Below are 18,165 nucleotides of genomic sequence, written 5' to 3'. Positions count from 1 at the left end.
AATTATTCTGTGCTTTCACTTCTTTTCCATTTTTTTTTTCTTAATACAGCTCACGTACGGTGTTGTTTAATTAGACAAATTTTAGTTTCCCTTTCCGCATCTATGTTCCCAGGTAAATATCATTTTTTGCAGCCCGTTTGCTACTCCTCACCTTATGAAGAATCGACTATTTCACTCGTCGCTACTCACTAGTTTGTGCCTTTTCGCTGGCACTGTTCCTTTTGTTTTCTTTCTCTTAAATAGAGATGGAAAAATAAGTTATTTGAAGGCATGGAAGAGGCTAAGAATAAGGTCCATCGTAAAAATTGGGGGCGTGGCAGTTTTGCCCAGCTTTCCTCATTTTAGCGATTCATAAAGGAAATATAGCGACTGAAACAACTTAGACAGAGAGCAAATGTATAATCCGCTTTTTTTTATTTCTGAGACGCCGAGTGAGTAGCACAAAAATCGTTTATTTTTTTTATCATTACAAAATTGCCTTCAAGAGCTGTCAGAAGCGTAATGGGAGAAGATGCCCAAATCGGACGACTTCAAAAATGGGCATGCATGAACTATTTTTTTTTTGTTTCTCTGTTATGTGAGAGAAATTATGATATATCTCTCAAGAGGAGGGGTAAACACATAGGTTAGGTGGACGCATAAAATTGGGCAACATGAATATGCTCCCCTAAAATATGATGACTCATTCACGATGTGAACACGCATAGAGAGAAATAAGTTAACACTTCGAAGCGAAATACGAATGGTCTATAAGCCACTGAATTGTTTGCGGTATGGCTAGGATGCGTAAAAGGGAGGATAATTTTACACCAAATAATCTCTCCCAATTGGAAAACCTTTTTTTTTACAAGATAATTGCTACTAGAAAGAGCATCTTAGCCCATAGCAGAAATAGAACATATTCGTGCGGATTAGAAAAAGGGAGAACATTTTTTATAGTACACTATGAGATTATTATTACCGATTAGTAGAGGATACCAGGAGTGGATAAGACTCACCAGGCGCACAAGCGTTTCATGCGTTATCGTAGGATTAAATGGCACAAATCCACAGTTCAGGGTACAGGAAGTGTTATTCTGAAAGGGAAAATATCTGCAAAGCTTTATAAGCCGAAAGGAGGTTCACTCATAGCGTTTATGGCCTAATTTTAACGCCATTTGGGGTGGAGTACACTAGGCATTTTTCACGTTAAAAATTATCTTCCCCAACGACAAAAAATGGATGTTTTCTCTGCAACGGATAATTGGAATCGCGCAATCAGATGACCATAAAAGCAAATTGGTATACGCGTCACATTGCTGAATTGCACGATTTTTTATGTTAGCCATTTGTGAAAAAAATTAAATGGTGTGATGTAAAATTAGTTCCCTTTTGGGGGATATTTTTTGTGACATATCGGGCCTTACAGGTATGGAATGTTTAGCTGCTCAACATAGGGAAATCAAATGTGTTGCTAAGAGGAGCAAAATGGTAGTAAAAAAAAAAAAGCCCACGCAAAACGCGGGGTAAATATAAATAAATAAAAATAAATAAGAACAAATAAAAATAAATGAGAATAAATGAAAACATATAAAAATATATGCAAATATATGAAAACATATAAAAATATATGCAAATATATGAAAATATATGGAAAATATATGCAAATATATGTAAATTCCCCTTGATCATATTATTTTCATAATTTACAAATTTCCTACGATGCGGGCTCTATTCGTAGATCCACGAGAATGAAAAAAGATTTTAGCATTATTACAAATGGGTTAATTAAACTATTCTTTTTAACTGAATTTGTTAAAAAAAATATATTTTTTTATTCCCTATTTTTTTTTTTTCCCTCTCTTAATTCGCTTCATATTTTTCTATACACATCCCGCGATGAAGGAAAAATAAGTAAATGTAAATGTAGTGCTTAATTATGATCCTAAAAAGGTAGAAGTTATGTATATAGGATTTTTAAATGGGGTTATCCATCCCTCAATAATTAGGGAATAAAATTTATAATGCATTTCCGATTTGTAAAATGTTGAGTTTTTCAATAAATTATGCCGTAAATTAACAGTTTTGGCATTCCCAATCATACGTATAACAGGTTTATTTTTACGACAAAAAAAAATATATTTCTCTGCATGATTTATTTACCCGTAAAAAACAGTTTGGTTTGCAATTTTCTTAATAAGGATAAAATAATTGTGGAATTTTCTTAACCCTTTCTATTTTCCTAGCACAACATTGTATTTATTTTATCCACAATATGAGGCAATTCACTATACTGTAATGTAATATGCTATCTATGCAATGCAATGTAATAAATAAGTCAAAACAACTGGCCATTTATGCGAACATGGCAGCTTAAATGTGATGTAAATGCCGTTATGCACGTTTTAACAAAATTCGCAATTTCTCATTATCAAGGAAAATATTCATTTTGAGAATTTTTTTAAGAATCTCGAACCAGTGTGATTTTTTTTTTTATTTTATGTTTTATGTAAATTAATGTTTGCCCTTGCAAAGGGGTTGTTTCTTTTGAGGGAAATTGCTCGCGTAGGTTTCGCTGAGCAGTATACATGTACATATGCTAACATATATACTTTTCTTTTTTATATACGTTTTTTCTATTTACCCATTTGTTGCATTTACATGTGCTATAAGGATGAGTGTTTATTTTTTTTTTAAATGACGCTTCGCACGAAATATTATAGAAGCACAGGCGTAAAAGAACCTCTTCCTGTGTATAGCAAGCCCGTACACTTTTTTTTTTATAGTTATTTTTGTACGCCCATTTTTAGTTGACTCTTACGAGAAATTCAAAAAGAGATTTCATATCCAGTGTTAGAACTAAACAAGTAAACACCATTTGACAGTGCTAAACGTATCGTTTAAGAGTTTTTTTTCGGACGCTATGTCACTTCACCCCCAAGTTACATAATGAGGGGAAAAATGAAGTGCCCGTTTTTTGTAAACATCCTCACGGTTCCACTCCTGATATGGATATATCATCATCATAATCATCGCACCTATAATGTACGTCTTAAGAGTGATGACAAAATTGGCAAGCTGGAATACGCACATGCATACGCATGGATAATCATGATGTGTGCTCAATTTATATGTGTATTCCCGATTGGCGGTTTTACGAGAAAGATTGAAATGATGTATCAATCCCTCTGCATTGATGATGCTTTAAAGAAAATAACCCATTTGTTCATTCGCTTTACAGGGCACCGTTACCGAATCGTTGGGGGAGAAGCCGATTCAGAATGACCTAAGTCCATATTTCCAGTGCGGCAGATGGCTCGCAGAAGGTAAAGGGAATAAAGGCGCAAAACCTGCGAAAGCTAAAACAGCTGTGTCTACGAAGGAAAGTACGAGTGTGAAAAAGAACCCGCCAGGAAAGGCGAAAGAAGTGAATAAGACGCCGAAGAAGGAAGAAGGAGAAACAGATAAAACAATGCCGATTGCAGTTAATAATGCACCACGCCCTACAACAGGAAAAAAAGAAATAAAGGATTTATTAAACGAAATAATGACATTAAAGTTAGAAGAACAAAAGCTAAAATTAAAATTAGTGGGGGAGGAAATTAAATTGAATGACATGGTGGAAAGAGTTACGGTAAAGGAGAGAATTAAACTCAATACTGAGAAAGATCATGATAAATTATACCAAGTTGAAGAACAATTTATGATAAATTATAGAAAATATAAAATTAAGTTAAAAGGAATTCAAAAAAAAATTAAACTAAAAAAGAAATTATTAAAATATCGTACCATGAGTAAAATTAAAAACAAACCGCCCCAAGGGGAAATTTTTGGTAGCCTAACGAAAGAGGATTTAATCGAATTGGAGATACAAAAGCTGGATGAACAAGTAGAGCGGTTAATCCAAAATGGAAGTTTGCCTCCGGTAGGTGAAGTGCCACTTGAAAACGAAGAGATAGATGATGATAAGGCAAGTAAAAAGGGTAAATCAAAGGGAAAGGCAAAAAAGGATAATTTAACGGGGAAAGGCGGTAAACCGGGGAAATTAGACCCAAATAATAAATCAAAATGGGGAACGTTAAAAGAGGCAGTGGCAAGTGGGGCAGTGACAAATGGGGCAGCGGCAAAGGGGGGAGCGGCAAAGGGGGGAGCGGCAAATGGGGCAGCGGCAAATGGGGCAGCGGCAAAGGGGGGAACGTTAAAAGAGGCAGTGGCAAGTGGGGCAGTGACAAATGGGGCAGCGGCAAAGGGGGGAGCGGCAAATGGGGCAGCGGCAAAGGGGGGAGCGGCAAATGGGGCAGCGGCAAAGGGGGGAACGTTAAAAGAGGCAGTGGCAAGTGGGGCAGTGACAAATGGGGCAGCGGCAAAGGGGGGAGCGGCAAATGGGGCAGCGGCAAAGGGGGGAGCGGCAAATGGGGCAGCGGCAAAGGGGGGAGCGGCAAATGGGGCAGCGGCAAAGGGGGGAGCGGCAAAGGGGGGAGCGGCAAATGGGGCAGCGGCAAAGGGGGGAGCGGAAAAAGGGGGAAATGCAAAAGGAGGAGCGGCAAATGGGGCAGCGGCAAAGGGGGGAGCGGAAAAAGGGGGAAATGCAAAAGGAGGAGCTGCAAAAGGAGGAGCCGCAAAAGGGGGAGCTGGCAAAGGAGCGGCCAAAGCTGCTGCGCCGAAAAGTGTACCCAAAGGGAAAAAATAGAAGGAAAAGAAGACAATACAAAAAAGGGGAAAAAAAAGTCTAAACTGGGTTGAAGAAAAAAAAACAAATTGAGGAAAAAGCAAAGCAGAATTAGTGAATTAAAAGATTACAAATACTTTATAATTAATCCTTTGCAAAGATAATATATCTTTATAGTAAATAAAATAAGACAAAAAATTTGTCCAAATTTGTAATTGTACTGAAGAAAGTAGGGAAAATAAAAATACTGATTGAGAATTTTCATAAAAAAAAAATACTAAAGTATGAAGAGTTAATGCGTTCTATGTCTACAGTAAAGTTAATAAGCTTATTGTTTGCTTTTTTAAATATCGCAACGTATTCTTTGCCGTTTCAGAATTGGCTGTCTTTTAACCCTTTTACTGCATGCATATAATTATCAAAAAAAAAGCGGTTAAATATGAAGGCATTGGAATGAGCGGCTAGTTGTATTTTGAAGATTATATATAATATATCTCGCAACACGTTTTTTTTTGTCTCAAATTGTGAAGATCTACATTTGCATATGCAGTGACCTTACGTCCTCAGGAAATCTTTTTTTGTTAACGCAAATTTGTGTGCAGATGCACGTAGGCATATTACATTAACCATATTTGGCGAAGCACATTTAAGACATATGTACATTCATGTGTATCTATTTGTGCACACATTTCTTTTAACATCCTTTTTGATGTTTCTAATTTGAAATTTTTTATCAATACTTTATAATAAATACTCTTTTTTGGAGGAATTTCATTTTCAAAGTGTATTATTTGGGCACTCATTTGTTGTTTATAGAAATGCTTAATTACACAATGTGTACAATTGGAACAAGGAAAGTAAGCGGATCACTTGCGGGGAGAGGAATTTTATGCACTTTTTCATTTGTTATATGTTTTTATGAATTACTCTCAATTTATGAAGCTACAATACTTATAATTTGAATGAATTAATTACATAAGTGGTTAGCCTTCCAAAGATTGAAGTTTCTGTTTTTCTTTATTTGTTTTTTCATTGTTTCCTTCCACCGTTTTTCCGCTTTCCTTATTTTTTTATCTTTCCCTTTTTTGGTTTTCCTTTTCCCGATTTTTTTTGCGTGCAACCTCAAAGGATTTTATTCCATGTCATTTTTAATTTTTAATATTTTTTTTTTGTTTCAAATTAGATAATAAATGTGTTATTTTTAATTCGAAAAATGTGGCAAAATGCATTTCTTTTTTATTTGTTTATATGAATACACATGTGGCTACAAATGCGGGTACACATGCATATACCCATGTGGTTCATTCTTATATAAAAAGAAATTAATAAGCCACATTTTTAACCATACGTATGTCAAATGCATTAGTAATGATTTTTTCGTCGAAAAATGTTATTGGCACATCTTCGTAACTTTTAAATCTTTTAAAAACATAAGCATCACATTTACGCTTAGATGTAATTCGTTTTTCGAATTAGTTAAATGTAGGCAATCATTAGGTGGAAAGTCCTAGGGGTTATAGTAATATAAGGGAGGGGTACTGCCCTATTTATTATGTGCTACCGCAATGCGGTGAAGCGATCGCGTTGGAGATATATATGTGAATATTGGACATACATATGTGAATATTGGACATACATATGTGAATATATTCAAAAAAAAACAAACTTGCATCGAAAACCAACTGGTGCAAATTACTTTTAGACAGAACTTAACTACGATTCATTGTGCGCTTTGGCTTTTCCTGTCACTTTTTTTCACCCCTTTCGCCTTTCAATTTATCATAAGTTGTGATTAATTTTTGCAAAAAAAAAGTACACATATATATGAAGCAACTGAATTGGCAACTAATGTGGGTGAAATCTTATTAATAAAAGTGAGCGAATTTTGTCTAATCTGACATTTACGTGGGGATAATTGTCTACGCAGGTGTTCTAATGTGCGCATTTAAGCCGGTTGACTCATGTGCAACTTTATAGAAATGAAATAAATAAATGACACGAATTTGTTAAAGGTCATTAGTTATTTTAAATCGGCAATTTTTACATATTGGGGCATTGTGAAGGAAAAGGCGAATTGTTTTTTTTTTCTTTTTTCCAGTTCAGTCTTCACCATATCGGATAATAAATTTACCCCTTTAGTGCGTTTTAAAAGGGGTTAATTAGGGCATTGCTCGAGCGATTTAAGGGGGTACTTTTACTATCCATGTCAAAATGGGAGGTAACAAACAAGAAAACAAAAATGTGTTAGAGGCAACGGAGTGGAAATAATTCCACCGGGAAAAAGAATCTGCATTTTGAGCAGCGCAAGTGTGTATATATCGAAAAATTGGGGAACAATTTCGTTTTTCTTATTTTTCCCTTTTTTTTTTTGAACCATAAATTTTAAAGACAGAAAAGAGAGCTCACGGAATAGCCTTTAGGGGGGGCCGTTACGCAAATGTATAGACGAATCAATAGATATACCCGTATATGTACACACGTATAAGTATGCACATATAAGTATGCACATATAAGTATACACGTATATGTATTCGCGTTAATGCAGATTACCGCTTCGCGGTCTTCTTACAGTTCCGCGGAGACCTTCGTCCATGCGATCGTTGCCTTCGATTTGATAATAAATTTTGTTCTTCCCAATGCGGCGAATTTATAAAACGGTGAGATAACATATATAACCGATTAGTGCTAGGATTGTTTACGATTGGCAAAATTAAGCAATAAAATGAAAGCGTTTTTCCTAAAACGTCGCTATCTCATTCAGGTATTTATCCATCACGGTTCGATATAGATAAGGGCAGCTCATTTCTGCTCATAAAATTATACCCATTCGAAATGCTTTTTAAATAAAATTTGTGGGAAAACTATGTGCCAATATGGCATCGCAATTTACTGCTTTATTTTTTCATTACCATTATGCAATTTTTTTTGCTGTTTCTTTGTCCTACTCATCAAAAATTCATAAACGGATGCAATCGCGTGCTGAATGAGAAGCCAAAAATCCTCACAATATGCAATTAGGATATAACAAAACGATTGTAGCAAAATAAATAGGCTGACACTTTGTCGTAATTTTTAAAATAAGATAATTTTTTTTAACATCAAGTTTTAGGACGGGAATGTCAAAAAAGAACTGAATTTTTTTAAAAAATATATTTTTATACCTTATGATGCTTCAGTTTTGTTAGAGAGACAAAAAAAAAAAAAAAATGCGTACAGTATGTTTAAGCATTTTTAGCTTCGAATCTTGTTATACATCGTTAAGTTTAAGTCCATATTTTTTACATTTATTTTGATAAAAAAAAAAGGCATTTAGTTTAGGAAAAATCGTTTAATTTGTTCGATACTTTAGGCGATAATTTTTTGAGGCCAAAAAGATTTCAATTTTTTCTTTTATATTAGCCATAATAAAGTGACTGCCAAAATGTGGATAACGAAATAACGCACTATGATGCGTATAAAAAAAAAAAAAAAAAAGGTTTACGTCTATGAGGACACAATAATTATCATAAATAAATCTAGGATGTATTATTTTCTTTTTGGTGTCTAACTCGTTTTAGGAAAATAATGCGTATTTTCTGCAAAATTATTGTATCCCTAATTATGATGTTGTGGACTATATATTTTTTTCATTGCGGGATATTTTTTCTTGGAAAAATAATAAAAAGAAGAAATAGTAGCACAAAATTTGAATTACTCTAAATAGGTTATTATTATAAAAAATTGATGACGTTCGTTTGTTTGATATTTGCAACCAAGTTTAAGTTTTACTTTTATTTTATTTTATATCATTTTATTTTTAAAAAGTGAAGATTTGTTTAAAAAAAAAAAAATAATAAAGTCATCCAATATTGTTCTACTATTGCTGACGTATTTTAAAAGGACTTTTTTTTTGTTTTTGAGGGAAAAAGAAAACCGTTTTGTATGAAAGAATATATACCCCCCAGCTGTATTTCATACTGACATGCGTATTTCCCCCAATTTAATTCACTTTTAAAATAAAATAAAAAATAATGAAACTAGCAATTGTGAGACTTGCCGAATAGATAAAGTCTTTCAAAATATTAAAGCCACTAAATTAGCATTTCTCGTTTCTCAAAGATAAAAAAAAAAAAAGTGTCCTGTCGCATAGAAGGGCTTTCACAATGAAAGAAAAAATTAAAGGCTACCTATCTACCATAAACATTTTTGTATTTACCCTATTCATATGCGTATGCAAAACCTACAACCATGTAAGTATATAAATAGATATATATAATTATATATGTATAAATAGATATGTATAAATAGATATGTATATGTATGTATGTATGTATGTATATATAATGTGATAATGATCAGCTCAAAATAATTTTAATTCGATCACGTTGCTTCTTCTACGTCTTTTTCATGGAAATGCCGTATTAGAACAAAAACGTATGTCTTCATGAATCTCTGTTTCATTCTATGTTTCATTCTATGTTTTTTTTTTTTTTTTTCCTTTTTTAAGAGTACCTTTACGAATGGCCCTTTATGTAAGAATCCCTTCTTAGAGAACGCGCTAAAGCCAAGATGCAATCGAATAATAGCAAAGCACGACCCTTCAATGCCATTATTGGCATTAAATGGGAAATATGCTAGCACACAAAGTATAGTTGCGGCAAATGAAGCGCTCATGAAAATTGAAAAAAAGAAGAAGGAGCAAGTAGACAAAATAAAGAAGGAACACGAAAAGGATGTACAAAAGTTGAAGGAAATAGGAAAGGAGCTGAGAGAGGCAGAGTTGAAAGTTGCCCAAAAGATTAAAGAACAGGAAGTTAAGCTAAGGAAAGAAGAAGCAAAGGCTGAAAAGAAGAAGAAAGAAAAAGAGAAAAAATTGAAAAAGGAAGCAGAAAAAGCAGAAAAAAAGAGGAAAGAAAAAGAGGATAAATTGAAAAAGGAAGCAGAAAAAGCAGAAAAAAAGAGGAAAGCAAATGAAGAGAAATTGAAAAAGGAAGCAGAAAAAGCAGAAAAAAAGAGGAAAGCAAATGAAGAGAGAATGAAAAAGGAAGCAGCCAAAGCTGAAAAATTGAGGAAAAAACAAGAAAAGAAATTGAAAAAGGAAGCTGCAAAAGCTGAAAAAAAGTTGAAAGAACAAGAAAAAAAAGCTAAAAAGGAAAAGAAAAAGGCTGAAAAGATGAAGAAGAATTTAGAAAAGGCTGCAAAAAAACAGAAAGCGAAAGAAAATGAAATCAGGAAGAAGGAAGAGAAAAATTTAAAGAAGAAGAAAAAAGAAGAAGCTAAGATGAAGAAGGAGCAGCAAAAAGAACAAAAAAAAAGAAAGGAGGAGGAAAAAAAAGCAGCTGAGAATATGCGCAAGGAACAAGAAGTGGCTGAGAAAAAAAGAAAAGAAGACGAAAAGGCAGCTGAGAAAAAGAAAAAAGAAGACGAAAAGGCAGCTGAGAAAAGGCGCAAGGAACAGGAAGTGGCTGATAAAAAGAGAAAAGAAGAAGAAAAAGCAGCTGAGAAAAAGAGAAAAGAAAACGAAAAAGCAGCTGAGAAAAAGAAAAAAGAAGACGAAAAGGCAGCTGAGAAAAGGCGCAAGGAACAGGAAGCGGCTGAGAAAAAGAGAAAAGAAGAAGAAAAAGCAGCTGAGAAAAAGAGAAAAGAAGAAGAAAAAGCAGCTGAGAAAAAGAGAAAAGAAGAGGAAAAGGCAGCTGAGAAAAAGAGAAAAGAAGACGAAAAGGAAGCTGAGAAAAAGCGCAAAGAAGAGGAAGCAGCTGAGAAAAAGCGCAAAGAAGAGGAAAAGGAAGCTGAGAAAAAGCGCAAAGAAGAGGAAAGCAAAATGGACCAGAATGTAGTGGATACACAAATGAACATGGGTGTAGATCAGCCTGGATTAAAGAGGCAAATTGGAGGACTCCCTGAAAAAGAAGAAGATGAATCATCCAGTACAGGGGAATAAAATTAAACGGGTGAGTAAGAGAGCTGTTCTAAGCTGAAAGAGGAACTAATATACGAAAAAAAAACATGAAGCGAAGCAAAGCAAAGTAGAACAAATAAATTTGCCGAAAGGCTGTTGTTAGGGATGTAGGACGGGGGAACTAAGTTGATACAAAAGGAAAAACGCTTTAGGGTAAAAAAAAAAAAAAAAAAAAGTTCGATTAGGCTTAACGTATAATGTAGTTAGTTAAAGAATAAGACACCACACCACCATTCGATTTCGTTCGTCAAAAGAAATACTTTAAAAAATGAAATTTTCTACAATTTTAATCCGCTAAAAATAGTAGATGCTTTATGACGGAAGGGAAACCCTTAAGGGTAGATAAGTGTTCAAATAAAGCTACCAAAAAAGGGTTTTTCTAAAAATAAGATTTCAGAAGAAGAGAGATTTCTCAGTATTTTGTTCGCCGCTAGTGGAATCCCCCTTTTTGATGTCGCTCTTTGGATTAAATTCAAAAAATTCAAAAGATTAATTATATATGGGGCATTTTTTTTTGGGGGGGGGGGGGGATGGTGATCAGCATAACATGTGTTAACGCATATGTGTGTATCCTATAATAAAAATGTGAAAGTATCAATGGTTAAGTTAAAAGAAGGAAGAAGGAACCCCTGTAAAGATTACATATTCATGTTTTAAAAAGCCTTTTCGCATACACTGTGCAGATGCGAAGTACACTTTAATTGTACTGCATTTAGGGAAATTTTGTCCGTATGCGTAATTTTTTTTACAAAACGGGGAAAACCTGCACGGTTTAATACTTATTTGAATTTTCATTTATTTAGTTTTTTGTGTTTTAATCTGCGCCTTGAAGATATTTTTATATCGCAGCCTATCTCACGCACGTATGTACATACAGACGTGCATTCACACGTACGTGTCACTTTTTTGTTAATTTTTTTTTTTTTCTTTTGCAGTGTATGCTTATATTTGACAAAAGAAAAAAAAGTGCCACGCGCACAAGCAACATAATTATATTCACTGGAGTATGTATGTTTGTTTGTATGTGAAACTTTTGCACATAAATTAAGATTAATTTATGAAATCGTTGCACTTTCATAAATTTAGTCCCTTTTTATTTTCAACCTTCAAAAATAGACCTGGATTTGGATACTAACTGTTTTTGTTTTTATTATGTGTCTATTGATGTACATAAAAAACAAACTGAAAAACAGTTTTTTGTCTCAACTGATTTTTATATTCGCTATATTTTTAGTTTAATCAGCTTATGTAAATGCTATTTTTATTTGCTAATATGCGAAACTTTTTCTTTTCATGAAAAAAAAAAACAAAACCGATTTAATGATTATTCTTTGGCTATACAAGCGGTTTGAGGAGCCCATTACAAAATGTTTTTCCCGCAAGGGAATGACGGGGATGGACATATACACTCCTTCGCATTTTAAAAATGAAAAGTAAAAGCATTCACATAAAGTTGCACTTACTATAAGTGTTGCTTAGTTGCATACTTCTTGAGGATATTATTCTCAAATGGTGTTCCATAACACTATATACTATTCGTTTTTTTTTTTTTTGCCATTTCGTTTTACCATAAATGTATGCTAATGCTAATGCTAATGCTAATATGAATTAGCGAAATGGACGCCTACATAACAACTGAACAGCGATAAAGAAAATGGATTAGGAAGAAAAACACAAACAGGAATACTTTGTTCCGATTAATTAGACTAAGATTTGTACGAAACTGTCTTTGTAGTTATTTCATATTTTCACATTTGCCTATCTCCTAATGATGGCAAACCCAAACTTGGCACTTCTACCAAGGAACGTTAATCATTTCGAATTCGCGCTTAGAATTTTATTGGTAGAATAGAAATAATCAGGCGAATCTACATTTTTGATAGGGAACTCTTAAACACGTACAGTAGAGTAATTACTAACTTAATAATTTTTAACGGGACGTGAATGAGACATTGGTCAACGAACGAGTTGGCGCTTGCCCACCTGTGAGATGAGTAAGCACCTATTTTTTCCCCCTAGGAAGGATCAAAAAATGAAAAAACGGAACGTAATTTTTTTACTGTATGATTAAAAAACTGCAAAGTTGCTTCAGGGAAGGCTGTTAGCCCCAAAATAATCGAGTCTGCTAGCAGATAATTCAACGTATGATTGTGAAGCAACAAATGGGTGTCCTTCCTTAAATCCATCGATAAATGATTACAAATTATGAGCGCATATTAATTCGGTTGTACAGCATTCTGCGTATGCGTATTCATATGGTGAGATCAGAGGGGGGACAGTAAAAAAAGGCGGAGACGAAATCGTCAAAATGGTAAGAGGCGTCATAAGGGCAGAAATATGTTTCAATTTTTCCCTGCCACAAAAGTTAATTACCGCGACGTTGGCACAAATTTAGCGCAAAATGTTGGATACCTTCCACGGTAACTGTTATTATTATTATTATTATCTCCTAACTAACATGACATATGTGATATTATTTCAACACCGAACTGTTCTCAGTGTGCATTCAGATGATCATAAGATGATCAAAGGATGATTTATTATGGGGAAGTGTTTCTCTCTACATAAAGGGATTATTATGCATGCAATTGACAAACCGTTCAAACGTTATGGTACAAATGGGTTTACTACAGTTGGTCATTTTTCTCTGATGAAAATGGCTTATGCTGCTGGTTAACCGTGTCACATTTGGCCTTAAAATATGTGCCGCAAAAGTGCTAAATTGCATTTTTCGCAGGGGTAGGATGTTATAGCATTCAAATGAAGTACAGCATATAGCCCTCAAAAAAAATGGCCAAAATTTAGAGGGTCATTTTTAAAATGGAAAAAATTGTATCAGTAAATCAAAGGCGAATTAACATATTTGCAATCATATAATACAAACATTTTTTTTACATTTTTGCTTTTTTTTTTTTAAAATATACATTTTAAGCACGCATGCATCATGATGCGTTAGTACATAATTTGTCATGCGAAGATGAAACAGTTTGGAAAATAAACGGAATTGCGGCCCATTACGTTGGAAAAACGGTACTTAAAATAAATAATTAACTGCTTATAGCAGTTAGCGGTGCCAGGATATTGCCTGCATCTCAAATGTAGGGCTCGTTCGCGCGGGGCAAAAAACAAATCACAGTTAGTTACTGTTACAGTTATAGTGCTATAACTAGGGAAGGAGCATTTTGTCAAAATGGGGCACTTCTTGCAAGGTCAAACGGTTTGATGAGACTTATGCAGCGAATGACGTTCCTTGGACAAACCGTTAAGAGGAAGGAAGCAGGTTTACCTTTATACGCGTTTGCCTAACAGATAATACGCGTACAGTACATGTAGGTATTTTCACCCTTTAATATATCAGAAAAATAATTATAACAAAATTTTTTAGTTACAATAGATTTTTCCAACGAAACTTTTTCAAAAAGGGTATTCTTAATGGCACTTTGTATTTGCTCAGTTTTGCGGTAACTCCTACATGCAACACTACGACATATGTAACAGCAGAATATGCTTACTAGGATAAATAGCGAATAATAATTGATATGATTAGAATAAAACGTCATTTTTTGATGACACTAATGTGGTCCTATCCTTCTGTTCATATTTTTATTATCAAAAGATATGAAAAACATATTTAAGGATGATAATTCCTGATAAAAAAAAGCGAATAGTTCTTCCTATTTTAATAAATCTCATTTGTGCCTTGCTAATATGGATATGCCAACACTGCGTTATAGTACTATTTTATAGCGATATTTCAAACTTGTTTTTATGTCGCCCTTTCTGCTTCATCTCTCATTTTTAAATGATAAACATTTGGTGTAAAATGAAGTTATATACAGGGAGAAAAAAAAAAAAAAAAAATGCATATTTTTTTTCTTAGACGGTTACAAGTAAATCTTTGCAAGAAACGATTCATGTAGATGTTTTGGCGCTGCATTTACGACCTGGTAGAGTGTTGACCAAAACTGCCCTTGAAAAAAAGCAAGGAGATGGATTGAGAAGTAAAACGAAAGAATATTCTAAAAATGAAAAAAAAGGCGCTGCAAAGAAGGATACTAGAAAGGTGCCAGCAAAAAGGGACGCTAAGAAGAATGATACTGGAAAGGTATCAGCAAAAAGGGGCGCTATGAAAAATGATACTAAAAAGACGCCAGCAAAAAGGGGCGCTACGAAAAATGATACTAAAAAGACGCCAGCAAAAAGGGGCGCTATGAAAAATGATACTAAAAAGACGCCAGCAAAAAGGGGCGCTACGAAAAATGATACTAAAAAGACGCCAGCAAAAAGGGGCGCTATGAAAAATGATACTAAAAAGACGCCAGCAAAAAGGGGCGCTATGAAAAATGATACTAAAAAGACGCCAGCAAAAAGGGGTGCTATGAAGAATGATACTAAAAAGACGCCAGCAAAAAGGGGTGCTATGAAGAATGATACTAAAAAGACGCCAGCAAAAAGGGGCGCTATGAAGAATGATACTAAAAAGACGCCAGCAAAAAGGGGCGCTATGAAAAATGATACTAAAAAGACGCCAGCAAAAAGGGGCGCTATGAAGAATGATACTAAAAAGGCGTCGGCAAAAAGGGGTGCTATGAAGAATGATTCTAAAAAGGTATCAGCAAAAAGGGGCGCCGCTAAGAAACAGGCACAAAGGGGTGCTGGTAAATCTCAGGGGAGAAAAGATTCTGATAGGATGCACCCAAAAAATGCAGTCGAAAAAAGAATGAAGCAACAAGTCGAACGGGTGACAAGCGAGAAAAAAGGAGATGTTTTAAATCCCCAAAATGTTATGGAAGAAATACATAAATTGAAAGACCAGGAGAAAAAACTGAAATCAGAAATATTAAAAGACGAAATTATGTTAAAAGATATGAAGGAAAAGGTTACCGTTAAAGGAAAAAATAACATGGGAAGTGATAAAGATCGAATGAAATTAAGCGAACGTGAGAAAAAGCATAAATTGAGTCTTACTAAAAATAAAAAAAAATTAAAGGAAATTGAGGAAGCGATAGAACTCAAGAAAAATTTGTTAAATGGAAGTAAAAATGCACATAAAGACGTTCGGGGAAATGAAAAATTGATAAAACAGAAAATGGCAGATAAAACAGTTAGTGGTACCAAACATGAGAATGATAAAATATTTGTGAGCACATTTCAGGAGAGAGAAACTTCGACACGTAATCCTTTCAAAAAGGCAGATATTTATATTGAAAAAAAATTCTTCAGTATATTGAAATACGTGGATGATTGTATTGATGATAAATCTATTGATGATAAGACTTTACTAAAAATAAGATTTAAGAATGAGGGGTTAATATTTGTAGTGCCCATCGCATTGTTTGTTATTTCACTTTTGTTTCTTATAGATAAGGAAACCTTAGTTTCTTTCTTTATGGTTCTTGCTGCCATAAACGCTATATTATGTATATACATTATAATTAAAGTTTTAAAATATAAAGCGTTGCTTAGAAAGAAGGGAAAGGTTACCTTCAAGGATTATGTGGACGCTTTTAAAAGTTATTTTGAGTAAGCTGTGAAAGTTTCAAGGGAGCTTAATCTTATTCAAAAAAAATAGGCGCCTGTGTGTGAATACTTATTTATACAAATAAGTAGACATTATTATACACCTTGTTTTGTAAAAGTAATTACGCATATTGCGTAGTGCTCATTTGAATATTCGTCTTTGTTTTTCACAATTTGGGGTTAAATTACCTTCCGCTATTTGAACGCACTTTATCCTATGACATGTATGTTTATATACTACGTGTATATATATGTGCTGGTACAATCCTTATGTTGTTAAAATTTTCATTTTCATATTCGTTTATTTGTTAGAAGAACTAAAGCGGTGCCCTGCGCAGAGTCTATCTAGTTGCATTCACATTAGTAGGCACACTTTACACGTGCAGCCGTGGCAAATGTAACATTATTGATTTGCTAAGTGGGGCTCGTTTGATATTTGCTTGATTTGGTCAGTAAAAATATTCTCAATATTTTAACAGTGCACCTTTTTTTTTTTTCTTATTTTTTTGTTCTTTTATGTAATTTCCCTTCCTTTATTTTAATCGATTATTTCGAAGCTTTTTTTATCACATTTGTTACTCATATTTGTGTTAATTATAAACACGACTTGTTTCACATTTCGTAAGACGAAAACGCTTTGCTTGTTTTTTACGAAATGGGATAATTTAATAAATAATTGTATCTTGCGGCTGTTTGAAAAATGCTAAACGATGGGAAAAGGTTTATGAAGGACCTTTCGTTTTTTTTTTTTTTCTCAGTCTGCTAAGGCACACATAAAAATATTTACAGGCATTAGATAGAGTTATTTCGCTGACCATATTCGTTACAGTGGTTGATTAGCTATGTAGGGTAATAATTCGTTTTATTGTGGTAAAGAATTCCAATCGAGAGAGCAACCAGCAGCAGAGTCCATCTTTGACGGTACTCTGTCTTATCATGTGGGCCTAATACACACATGATAAAATAGTTGAAGGTAGAGAGAATGCCTGTTTCTATTTTAATCCTCCTTAAAGGAGTGCATTACTGCGTTAGAGATGCGGCATATGTTATTGCTTCTTAGGGGTCATTTTTCATTTTTTCCCTTTTAAGGCAGTTACATACCCATAGAAAAATACGCTTAAGCTTGAGCATAATGATGTGAATTAATAAAAGTAAACAGGCATATGTGTCTGTATTTACACTTCCCTAATGACAGTACGATGCATAGAAATTTCATATATGTATTATGATTGTAAATATATTTATCTTTGCGCATACGAACTAGCTGTATGATCCAAGTTTTACTACTGCGCGATGGTGTTAGAGGCAATATAGAACGGAGTGATTATCCCAAATTAAGAATTCTCCCTTTGTATGAAAATTAAAAAAAGAGAAGATTCACATTTATACACTCCTACGCAGGAATGACAGCATATTTTGAATTATTTATCCGGCTACTACGGGGTAGAACGAATACACTGACTTCTATTTGTATGAACGTTTTAACTGTATTAGAAAAAAAAAAAATGCGAAGTTTTAAGCGCAACACATTTGTGAGTACTCACGTTATTACAATTAACTAATCAAAACTGCTTTCATGCGATGCTCAAATTAGAAGTGGAATTGATAGTTTTCTATGAGTGACGATTCTACACTTGTCATAATTTAGGTCATTTTGCTGACCATATAAGAACCCTTCCAACCTCCGTTGTAATAAATACACAGAAAAGGGAAGGAGGACTAGTCTATGCAAACATTGTGCGCACAAAAAAATGTCACCTTACTGATAATTAACAACAATTTTAAGAATTGGCGCTTGTTAATTCTTTTTTTCGGCACATCTTACATTACATAAATACACATTCGTTTGTATAAATTGCCGTAAGCCGATTACTTTTTTACTGTAATTAATCCGCTGCAATATTAGATGCCACACAAAAATTTAGTATTAGCAAACACTTTTATTCTTGGGAAAAATGTAGCAATGAAAACTGAGCTGTGTCGCCCACCATCTTAGAAGCTAAAATATAAATTGCATTTTATCATAATCGGATTAGCTAAAAATGTTTTGATTCAGATC

The 18,165-nt window shown here is 34.0% G+C and overlaps 3 protein-coding genes across 3 annotated transcripts, besides 6 other annotated features; all 3 read left to right on the top strand.

Annotated features, from left to right (window-relative positions):
* Window positions 1-1,509: 1,509 nt before the first annotated feature.
* Window positions 1,510-1,656: a microsatellite.
* A 1,042-nt stretch (window positions 1,657-2,698) lies between these two features.
* PVX_002512 (hypothetical protein) lies at window positions 2,699-4,669 on the top strand (the record flags this gene model as incomplete). Its single annotated transcript, XM_001612793.1, has 2 exons — window positions 2,699-3,024; window positions 3,221-4,669. The coding sequence occupies exons 1-2, from the start codon at window positions 2,929-2,931 to the stop codon at window positions 4,667-4,669; spliced, it is 1,545 nt and encodes a 514-aa protein (XP_001612843.1). The 5' UTR covers window positions 2,699-2,928.
* A 2,431-nt stretch (window positions 4,670-7,100) lies between these two features.
* Window positions 7,101-7,177: a microsatellite.
* A 1,231-nt stretch (window positions 7,178-8,408) lies between these two features.
* Window positions 8,409-8,443: a microsatellite.
* Window positions 8,444-8,790: 347 nt separating this feature from the next.
* Window positions 8,791-10,568, top strand: PVX_002510 (Nucleosomal binding protein 1, putative; the record flags this gene model as incomplete). Its single annotated transcript, XM_001612792.1, has 2 exons — window positions 8,791-8,877; window positions 9,135-10,568. 2 exons carry the CDS (start codon window positions 8,791-8,793, stop codon window positions 10,566-10,568), a joined length of 1,521 nt encoding a protein of 506 aa, XP_001612842.1.
* Window positions 8,881-8,968: a microsatellite.
* Window positions 9,105-9,129: a microsatellite.
* A 171-nt stretch (window positions 10,569-10,739) lies between the features above and the next one.
* Window positions 10,740-10,759: a microsatellite.
* Window positions 10,760-15,306: 4,547 nt separating this feature from the next.
* Window positions 15,307-16,113, top strand: PVX_002507 (Pv-fam-b protein; the record flags this gene model as incomplete). Its single annotated transcript, XM_001612791.1, has 1 exon — window positions 15,307-16,113. One exon carries the CDS (start codon window positions 15,307-15,309, stop codon window positions 16,111-16,113), a length of 807 nt encoding a protein of 268 aa, XP_001612841.1.
* Between the last annotated feature and the right edge of the window lie 2,052 nt (window positions 16,114-18,165).

Source organism: Plasmodium vivax, chromosome 4 (assembly GCF_000002415.2).
Source record: "Plasmodium vivax chromosome 4, whole genome shotgun sequence".
Taxonomy (NCBI): domain Eukaryota; phylum Apicomplexa; class Aconoidasida; order Haemosporida; family Plasmodiidae; genus Plasmodium; species Plasmodium vivax.
This window is presented reverse-complemented; position numbering and strand designations above follow the sequence as displayed.